Genomic DNA, 9,722 nt, shown 5'->3' on the forward strand with positions numbered 1-9,722 from the left:
CGGGAGCAGGAGTCGGGATTCCGGGAGCAGCGAGCCCTGGCGTCTGAGGCCCGGCGGAGGCGTCTAAAGGACCTGGAGGAGCACATTGCGGAGGCCCGGGCCAAGAAACAGCGAGGGCCGAGGAAGGCAGAGCAAGGAGAGGACGGAGGTGAGGTGGGGGGCCTTTGGGGGAGGGGGCCGGGAGTGTCTGCCCTAGCTTTAACTCTCCCTCTTTGGTCTCCCCCAATCAGGGCCGCAGCCCCCTTTCCCAGAGACTGCAATGATGGTCCAGCTCCCCACAGCCCGGCCCAGACCGGCCTGGGCCAGGCCCCTGGACTGGCACCATCCATCCCCAGATTGGCCTCATGCTGGGAACCCAGCCCATGAGCTGCGGTACCGAGTCTACAAGGATCTGTGGGAAAGAGGCTACTTCCTCACCTCCGGAGGCAAGTTCGGGGGTGACTTTCTGGTCTATCCAGGTGAGCTGCCCCCCCCCCCCCTTGCCTCATGGTCCCTTCAAGGGTTGGCCCATGTTCTGAGTCTAGCTCTGATGTTTGATATATATTGAGCTGAGGGTGGGGGCGGGGCTCCAGGCAGGAGCTGGATGGCAGCTGTCCAAGATAGGAGATTCTGATCTCTGAGCCCATCCAGGCCATCCTTCTAAACCTTACTGCCAGCTCTGCTTCAGACCCTTTGGTCTCTTTTTTTTTGATGAGGCAATTGGGGTTAAGTGACTTGCCCAGAGTCACACAGCTAGTGAGTGTTATGTGTCTTCGGACACATTTGAACTCAGGTCCTCCTGACTCCAGGGCCAGTGCTCTATCCATTGTGCCACCTAGCTGCCCCACCCTGGACTCTTGATGCTTGGCCTCCTGGAACTCATTCTTTTTCTGGGCCTCAAGTTTCCTCAGCTGTCACAAATGAACTTCAGACTTCATGCCAGCTCTGCTGTCAGTGACCTTGTTGGTTGGGGTGGGCGGAGGGAGGGTTGAGAAAGCAGATGAAATCGGGGATGTCTCCTTCACCTACCTCATTCTTCCCTTCTCCCCACCCCAGGTGACCCCCTTCGCTTCCACGCCCACTTTGTGGCCCAGTGCTGTGCCCCTGGGGACCCCCTCCCGCTGCCAGACCTGGTCTCTGCTGGCCGTCTTGGGACCAACGTACGAAAGACCTTGCTCCTTTGCTCCCCTCAGCCTGATGGCTCCGTGGCCTATACCTCCCTGCAGTGGGCCGGCCTGCCGTGACCAGAGAAGGCAGGGGGAAGGAACCCTGGGCTCCTGATTGCTTGTGTGACCCTTTCCTTTATCTGTATCCCAGATATTTTGGACTCCAGGGTGTCCCTGTGCATTTCAGCTGGAGAACGTGAGCCCCTTGGGCCTGGGAAGGAGACTGGATGAGCCAGAGCCTTTGTCGTGTGGCGATCCTGGGGGCCAGACCCTCCCAGGAGTCTGAGTCAGCTCCAGCATTCCAGAGATGTCTCAGTCTTCCCCTCTGGCCTCAGTCTCCTCATCCTTAAAATAGGGGCAGCATGAGGGGGTAGGTGGGGAATCTCATTTTACCAAAGCGGTCAGGGGATTGCTTGGGCTCAGAATTGGAGACTCTCAGTTGCCAAAGAGAGGGGGCCTAATCTCTCCTCCAAGTGACAAGATGACTCCATTCTTCCCAATTCAAGAGGTGACTTCCCTGGTTACTTTATGGTGGGGAGAGACTTTGATCCCAGAGGCAGCTAAATGTCACAGTGCCAGGAGGGGAGTCGGGGAGTCGGGGAGACCTGAGTTCTAACCTACCCTCAGACACTGCCTAGCTGTGTGACCCTGGCCAGGTCACTTCACCTTTTTCTGCTTCAGTTTCCTTATCTGTAAAATGGGGACAATCCTAGCCCCTCCTTCCCAGGGTTGTGAGGATCAGCTAAGATAATTGTAAAGGGCTTTGCACAGTGCCTGGCACATAGTAGGTGCCGTATATGTATGTGTTATATTATATATCTGTGCACGCATACATTATATCACGATTGTTGTCCCCCTGTGGTAGAGCCTCAGGTCCTTCACCATCCTGTTTGCACACAAAGTCCTTCCGCAGCAGAGACAGGCAGCTGAACGGGCACTGCTCCTCTTGTTCTGTCATTTCAGTCCTGTCCCACTCTCCAGGACCCTGTTTGGGGTTTTCTTGACAAAGATTTTGGAGCATTTTGGCATTTCCTTCCTCAGCTCATTTTACAGATGAGAAAACTGAGGCAAACAGTGACTTGGCCAGGGTCCTACAGCTAGGAAGCATGTGAGGTTGGATTTGAACACTGCTGCAGGGCTGGTCATTTCCCCCCACCCCACTCCCTTCCTGCTCCAGTCATGGACACCAGGCCTCTGGAAGCTTCTCATGTCGTCCATGACCTACTCTGTGGGTCCTCTCAGCTGCCAAGGCGGGTCTTTCTAAAGCTTGGGCCCAATCATGTCATGCTTCTGTTTAGTCTCCGCTTTCAGTTTCTAGGGTCCAGGATGAACTCCTTTGTCATTTAAAGCCCTTCCTTACCAGGCTGCAACCTCTGGGTCCAGACTTCAGGCCCGCCCTCTGGTACTGCCCTGAAACCTTCCCCAGGGCCTGGAATGGGTCCCCTCTTTACCCCTGCCTTTTGGAATCCATTTTTCTTCCACACTCAGCTCAGGGCTTTTTTCCGTGTGAGCCCCTTCTCAGTCCTCTCAATGGCTAGTGCCCTCCCCCTCCTAAATCACCTTGTATTTGTTTTTTATATGGACTATAAGTAGGTGTGTGTATATTCATATACAGCCATATGATATAGGTACGTGTGTGTGTGTGTGTGTGTGTGTGTGTGTGTATATATATATATATACACGTCCATATATATGCATCTCTCTTCAGTAGAGTGGAAGTTTCTTGAGAACAGGGATTGTCTGGCTTTTATAGTTATATCCTTGGTGCCTAGCCCAGGGCCAGGTACCCAGTAGGAGCTTAATAAATGTTTGCTGATTGATTGCTGGGGGAGTCAAATGAGTTCATGAAGGGGAGAAGTGAAAACTGTTGGATTTGGAGAGAACTGGAATTCAAATCCTGTCTGCTGCTTCTACCCTGTGACCCTGGGCAAGTCCCTTTCCTTTTCTGGGACTCAGTTTCCCCATCTGAGGGGCTTGGACTCCATGACCTCCAAGGTTCCTCCAGGTAAAGCACAATGTGAATATTAGCTGTTAGGTATTAATATCTTGGCAGGTTTTTTAAAAAAAAAACTTTCCTTCATAAGTTTAAAAACCAAAACAAAAAAAACCCCTTTGCCCAGATAGTGGTAATTTTAAAAAAATCTTTCCTTTGTGATAGTTGGGCAGCTAGGTAGAGCAGTAGATGAAAGTACTGGGCTTGAAATCGGGAAGACTTGTCTTCCTGAGTTCAAATTTGACCTCAGACACAATAGCTGTGTGACCCTGGGCCAGTCACTTCACCCTGCTTGCCTCAGTTTCCTCATCCATAAAATGAGCAGGAGAAGGCAATGGCAAACCGTTCCATTATCCTTGCCAAGAAAACCCCAAATGGGGTCACAGAAAGTTGGACGTGACTAAACAATTCACTAATAGTGTATGAAAAGACTCCTTATTGAAAGTGACTGTAAATATCTTAGTTGAAGAAAGCATCCCCTTAATTTTAAAGCAAATTATTTTGCAGATAATTTTTGTTCGTTTACGTGTGTGTATGTATGTACGCACGCTCGAGAGTGAGTGTGCCCCCACACACACGTTACTGAGAAGTCCAGAGAATCACGATGTGATCTTTTCCAAACATAAATCAGTCCAACTGCAAGACCGAGTGTTTTGGGTTTCATCGTCCTCACATCCATCCTTACATGCTCTGGTCTAGGTATTCCACCCACGAAGCACATCCCTCCAGTCTGTAGTGAGAACAGTACAATTAAGCCAAGGCCCAAGGACAGTGCCAAACGTGGGCAGCTTTCGTGAGGAGCTGGGAAGGGGATGTGGAGAGCAGCTCTAGGGAGCTGGTTGAAGATGCTGGGGAGATTTAGCCTGGGGCTGTGGGACCTGATAGCCGCCTTCAGGTAGTTGTTTGTTCTTAGAGAGGACCATGACATCAGGAAGGTGATGCCATGACATGCCAGTGAATCGGATTGGAGTGAAGGAGGGCTGTGCAAGGTCACTTGCTTCACCTTCTCTGGAGCTGGCAAGATATAAATCAGGACGACTGGAGACGGCCCAGGATGCAGCAGAGGACCTTGAAGCTAAGGTCTTTAATGGGTCTCTGTCTTTTCTTTTTTAAAGACCAACCTTAACCCTAAATCACTCAGGCTCTTATTGATTGGCCAACAATAGATTCTAAGCCAAGCCCTATTTGGTACTTGAAGGAGTGAAAGAGGAAAGCGGCTGACTGCAAAGTCCTGGGGCGGCAGCCGGCCCGTGTAAAGGGAGTTTACGTTCTTGGGGGGAGGTTTCAGCGGCTGGTCAGACGGAGAGGCGCCCTGGTTCTTGGGGGGCAGCGGCCGAGCAGGTGGTCGGGCCGCCAGGTTTACGTGGCTTCCGCCCATGAGATCGTGTCTGTTTCTGCTGGACGGCCTCCCGGTGTCGGGGGAGCAGGGGCTGGGTGCAATCCGCAGGAGGGACATCGAGAGATCACTTGGAACTCCACGGGGATCACGGGGCCACGGGTGCTCCATGGATCTCCCGCTCTGCACGCTCTGATGGGAGGCCACTTGTCCCGGGTCACACACCTCGGAGGAGGGAGCCAGGAGGGCGAGGCTCGAACTCGGTTCTTCCTGACTCCACTGCCCAACCCACCGGTGTGGAAGCCTCTGGGACCTTGACCCTTGACCCCCCGTGGGGTCGGCAGCCCGGGGCTGGGGTCAGGCTCTTAATTCTGGGCTCTGGCTGATCCCCCTTGGCTCAGCAGCCTGGGTGGGGGCCCTTCCACGGGGGGAGGCAGAGTCATTCCGTCCTAATTCAGGGCTCTGGCCTGTCACCCCTCTGTGGGGGGGGCCTGGTGGTGGCTATCCGGCCCCATCGCCCTGGGGTGCGGTTTGAGGGGTTCGGGGTCGTCTAGAGTGAATTCACGGACTCAAGCGTCCTTTCAGTTAACGCTGGCAAAGGTTTACTGTCAGGCTTTCCAGCGGCACAAGTTCTTAAGGAGCCTGCGCCCTTGGAGGGGGGGCAGCTAAAGCTCCTAGAGCAGGGGCCCAGGCCGCTAAGCAGGTGATCGGGGGCTTTAGGGCGTGGCTAAGTAGCGGCCGCTCTTAAAGGAACACGCACCCCTGTCTCTACTGCGCAGGCGCCTTACCCAGGGTTCCCCAGGAGAAGCCAAGCGGAGGTGGGGGGAGGGCACACGGAGGTGTGGTCTTAGGCCTGCTACGTCACCAAGGTAACCCGCGGTCAAGGCGGACCAGGGTGCCCCAGTCCGCCACCAGTCCGCCTCTCGTTTGACGAGAGGATGGAGGGGGTACACGTGTGTCCAAAGTCTAGGCTACACGGCGGGTATAGACGCGAAACCAGTCCCAACTAACGACTCGTGCAGGGGCGTCTGTAACTGCCCCAGGGGAGGGATGAGTTGACGGACGCTCAGGGGTGACTGTCAGGCGCCGTGTCCTTGGGCTGGGAGAGGGTGCCAGGGAGAAGCACGGCCTTGGGGTCTGAGCACCCCAGGCCCAGGATGACCATGTGGGGGCTGCGCTTCCGCCCTCCCGTCTTGGGGGGCGGGTGCGAAGGCTTAGGTTGCCTGTTCGTAAGAACTCCCTAACTGCGAACTTCCTGTCCCAAAGTGAAAGGTAGCGAGCTCCCCATCCCAGGAGGTGATCATCTAGCCGACCGCACTCCCGGTCAGGGAAGGGCTGACTAGACGGCTCGGACTTGGGTAACGCGAGCTTCGGGGAGGCTGACCCAGCGTCCAGAGCGGGGCTCGAATGCGCAGCTTGGGGGCCGGCCGGAACTCAGCTCAGAGCCTGGCCCCGCCTCACCCAGCAGCTCGCCTCCGATTGGCGGGCGCCGCGCACGCGCGCTGACGTCACGAGCACCGCCCCCCCCCGGCGCTATAAGTGTCGCTCACCGGGGCTTCGGATCCTTTCCCGGCCGGTTGTGAAGCGTGTAAGAGGTGAGTGCGCGGAAAGAAGGAAGGAGGGAGGGAGAGGGACGGGCTCAGAGCTCCCCGCAGCGGCCCGCGGGCCCACGCGTCCCCGCTCACCGCGCAGCCACATGAGCGCGCCTTAGCACCCTTTCTTGGGTGTCTGCATGTGCTCGGCCCGATCTCCAGGCTGTTCCCCGCCCCCGGGCCGCGCGCAGGCGCCGCAGCGCCCTTGCCGAGCCCGCGTGTCTCTCGCCCCCACGCGCAGGCGCGGGCCAGACCGCCCTGCTAGGCCAAGATGCCGGTCGCCAGGAGCTGGGTGTGTCGGAAGACGTACGTAACGCCGCGGCGGCCCTTCGAGAAGTCGCGCCTGGACCAGGAGCTGAAGCTGATCGGTCAGCGTCCGGCCGCGGAGGAGGGGTGGGGGTGGGGCTACGGCGGCCGGGAGGGTGCGCGGCCCCGCAGGGCGCCTCCACCCACGTGCTCCGCTTCTGCTTCCCCCCCCCCCCAGGAGAGTACGGGCTCCGCAACAAGCGCGAGGTGTGGCGGGTCAAGTTCACGCTGGCCAAGATCCGCAAAGCGGCGCGGGAACTGCTCACGCTGGACGAGAAGGACCCGCGGCGGCTCTTTGAAGGTGGCCTGGCCTGGCGGGGCGGGGCGGGGCGGGGCGGGACCCGGGGAGGGGCTGGTGCCCCAAGCCCCTCCCCCAGTCTGGTCTGGGGAGTGGGGGAGGGGCGGCCCCCTCTTCCCCCGCAGCGCCCTCCTAACCCCGCCCCTCCCCCAGGCAATGCCCTCCTGCGGCGTCTGGTGCGTATCGGCGTCCTGGACGAGGGCAAGATGAAGCTGGACTACATCCTGGGCCTGAAGATCGAGGACTTCCTGGAGCGGCGCCTGCAGACGCAGGTCTTCAAGCTGGGCCTGGCCAAGTCCATCCACCACGCGCGCGTGCTCATCCGCCAGAGGCACATCAGGTGCGGCCACGCCCCTCCCCCCGCGGCTGAGCCCCGGCCGAGGGCCGGGTTGCAGCCGCCATGAGTTAGTGTGGGGCGGGGGCCGACGTCCCCCTCCCCAAGTCCTGCGCAAGGCTCACTGCGGCTCAGCCGTACACCTTGTGAAGGCGCCTGTGCCGGGCAGCCGAGGTGAGGGGGCCGGGCCTGGAGGGAGGGGCGGGGGAGGGAGAGGGAGAGGGGTTCCGCCCTGCAGAACGTGCACGATCCTCCGTGTGGTCTCGCTGATCTCCCGGCTCTCCTCCCTTGCAGAGTCCGAAAGCAGGTGGTGAACATCCCCTCCTTCATCGTGCGCCTCGACTCCCAGAAGCACATCGACTTCTCCCTGCGCTCGCCCTACGGGGGCGGCCGGGCCGGCAGGGTCAAGAGGAAGAACGCCAAGAAGGGCCAGGGAGGGACGGGCGCCGGCGATGATGAGGAGGAAGATTAAATGCACTGTCCTCCCCTGCCCCCCCCCTAAATTGGAATAAAGCTCTTTAACTTGTGAAGTAGCCTTGTGTCTATCCTCTGAGGCTGACCCAGAGGGAGATGGTGGGGACCCTGATGGGGAGGGGTGGGTGCCAGCATGCCCGAGGCAAAGGCCTCTGCTGAGTCCAGGGCAGGCAAGTCAAACCGCGGCCACAGGGACCATCTCGGCGAAGAGCCCTGGCCATCCTCCGAACTGCTGGGTCTGCCTCTTACAAGCCGTCCCTGGGGGGGAAAAATCTGAAGAAAGGGACCCGGTGGGCGCCGGCAACAGCTCCTCTCGGAGTGGCCCCAGCGGGTGATTCCGGCCACCCCTAACAACGTCCCAGAGCGGAGGCTGGACTTACGACCTCTAGAAGGGCCGGCCAAGCCGCCTGTGCGACCTGGGCCTCGGTTACCCCAGAGGCCATGCTAAAGGGTACACGAAGAGGCCTCGGAAAGCTTATACTCTACTGGGAGATATGACGTACAAATACAGGATGAATAGGAAATTAAAGGTGCTGGCATGAAGAGGGGTGGGGAAGGCTTCCTGGAGAACGGGAGGGGTACGACTGGCCAGAGAAGACCCGGAGCCTGAGCGTCCCAGGCAGGGAACCGCGGGGCTTCCCGAGATCGCCAAGGAGTGCAAGGTGGGAGGAGACAGGAGAGGGAGCAGGGGCCTGCGCTGGGAGAGGGCCCTACATGTTGTCTCTGCCTGCCCAGAACGTGAGATCTCTTCTGTGTCTCCAGCGTTTGGCACACTGGAAGTGATGGATAAATGCTTTTTCTTCATTAAGTGTTCAGCCCCTGGCTAAGCTGAGGGAGGGGAGTACAAAGAAAGGCCAAAATCAGGCTGTGGCCCAGAGGCTGCCCGGCTGGGGTCGTCCATCCTGCAGTTCAGGTGTCCCGAGGCTTCAGCTTTCTCACAAGTGGACTCGGGGAGGGGCATCTTCCTCCTGGGGTCCCCTGGGCACGGGCTGAGCTCACCGCAGGGTGGCACAAAGGCTGGGCTCAACTGGTCCTGAGGAGGGAGGGGCCTCCACTCCAGCCTTGAGGCTGTTGGGGTTCAGCTGGGCATAGGTCACTTCCTGAGGGTCTTCCCTTTTGGGAGCCTGGCAGGAGGAGATGGAGGGATGGAGTGGGACATGGGACAGGAGGACCTGAACCCTCCCAGCTGTGCAGGGCCCTGGGGAAGCCTTTCCCTCCCTGTTCCCTCCAGAAGGAGAGATGTGTGAGTGACTCACGGCTATGTCCTCCTGTCTGGCCTCCTCTGTCTGTCTGTCATCATTCCCAGCAGCATCTGGAGGCAAGGGGAGAAGGCATGAGGGGTCAGGACCAGGGTCCTCCCTCTGGCCCCCCAGGCCCCCTGCCCCTGCCCCTCTCACTCACCTGGGGTCTCCTCCAGGGGGGTCCCAGCTGGGTCAGAGCTGGGGGACAAGAAGGCACAGAACGTTGAGGGGGAGGGTCTGGGAAGGTGGGCAGGTGCGCTGGGGGCGGGTCTAGGGGCAGTCGGGGTGTGTGTGGGGCCCTACCTCCTGGTGGTCTTCCTGACCTCTGCCTGGCTGCCTCCATTCCCTGTAAGGAGAGTGAGTCAGGGTTTAGTGGGGCTCAGCTCATGCCCCATCGGGCCCTCAGCCCAGGTGACCCCCAGCCCCAAGAACTCACTGAGTCTGGCCTGATGTCCACGGCGTCGATGGTGGAAGAGGAGGAGGAGGAGGAGGGAGGACAGGATGAGAAATACTGAGACTCCGTCAGGATGCCTGCTGTGCGCCCTGGGGAAGTCACTTAACCTCCACCTCAGCTTCCTTATTAGTAAAATTGGGATAACAGCAGCACCTCCATCACATGGTGAGTGAGTAAAGGAGGATTTCAAGAAAGACATCTTGTAGGAGGTGAGCCTTGGGAGCACATGTCAGGGGTGGGACACAGCTTGTGCAAAGGTCCAGAGGTGGGAGAAGGGGAATAAGGATGAGGTCAGAGAAGACGGAAACCTAGACCCTGGCTGCAAGCTCAGTCCCCTGCCTTTGTCTAACCTGCAAGGGAAATCCTTCGGTGACTCGCTGAAGATCGTGTACCCAGGGGAAACTCAGAGCTGGCTGGAGGGTCTGGAAATCTGGGTGTGAGCCCCTGCCCTGTCTGGGCCTCACTTTCCCATCTGTAAAATGGGAGCCTGGACAAGTGGGAGGGGGTGAGGGTCGAGAGTCCTCCTGCCTTCCTGCGTGCGCTGAGAGT

The 9,722-nt window shown here is 58.6% G+C and overlaps 2 protein-coding genes across 3 annotated transcripts in view; both read left to right on the forward strand.

Annotated features, from left to right (window-relative positions):
• TSEN34 (tRNA splicing endonuclease subunit 34) overlaps window positions 1-1,808 on the forward strand; it is a 2,147-nt gene extending 339 nt beyond the window's left edge. The window contains exons 1-3 of one of the 2 annotated variants that reach the window (XM_027860572.1): window positions 1-148; window positions 231-458; window positions 1,036-1,808. The exon at window positions 1-148 is cut by the window's left edge and continues 339 nt beyond it. In XM_027860572.1, coding sequence (XP_027716373.1) covers window positions 1-148; window positions 231-458; window positions 1,036-1,223 — 564 coding nt within the window. In that variant the 3' untranslated portion in view covers window positions 1,224-1,808. Of the gene's footprint in view, window positions 188-221; window positions 459-1,035 lie in introns of both variants that reach the window. The other variant, XM_027860571.1, reaches the window with a different exon arrangement.
• A 4,173-nt stretch (window positions 1,809-5,981) lies between these two features.
• On the forward strand, window positions 5,982-7,534 carry RPS9 (ribosomal protein S9). Its single transcript, XM_027860605.1, has 5 exons — window positions 5,982-6,069; window positions 6,308-6,434; window positions 6,551-6,673; window positions 6,824-7,010; window positions 7,299-7,534. Exons 2-5 carry the CDS (start codon window positions 6,338-6,340, stop codon window positions 7,474-7,476), a joined length of 585 nt encoding a protein of 194 aa, XP_027716406.1. The 5' UTR covers window positions 5,982-6,069; window positions 6,308-6,337; the 3' UTR covers window positions 7,477-7,534.
• Window positions 7,535-9,722: the final 2,188 nt, after the last annotated feature.

The sequence above is a fragment of the Vombatus ursinus genome, unplaced genomic scaffold (assembly GCF_900497805.2).
Source record: "Vombatus ursinus unplaced genomic scaffold, bare-nosed wombat genome assembly UNPS02014198.1, whole genome shotgun sequence".
Taxonomy (NCBI): Eukaryota; Metazoa; Chordata; class Mammalia; order Diprotodontia; family Vombatidae; genus Vombatus; species Vombatus ursinus.

What these genes read in the sequence shown, in the direction of transcription:
- RPS9 (XM_027860605.1), top strand. Translation starts at nt 6,338, where the DNA reads ATGCCGGTCGCCAGGAGCTGGGTGTGTCGGAAGACGTACGTAACGCCG. An exon ending in CCAGGAGCTGAAGCTGATCG is followed by an intron (nt 6,435 to 6,550) that starts GTCAGCGTCCGG and finishes CCCCCCCCCCAG; the next exon opens with GAGAGTACGGGCTCCGCAAC. An exon ending in CCCGCGGCGGCTCTTTGAAG is followed by an intron (nt 6,674 to 6,823) that starts GTGGCCTGGCCT and finishes CCCCTCCCCCAG; the next exon opens with GCAATGCCCTCCTGCGGCGT.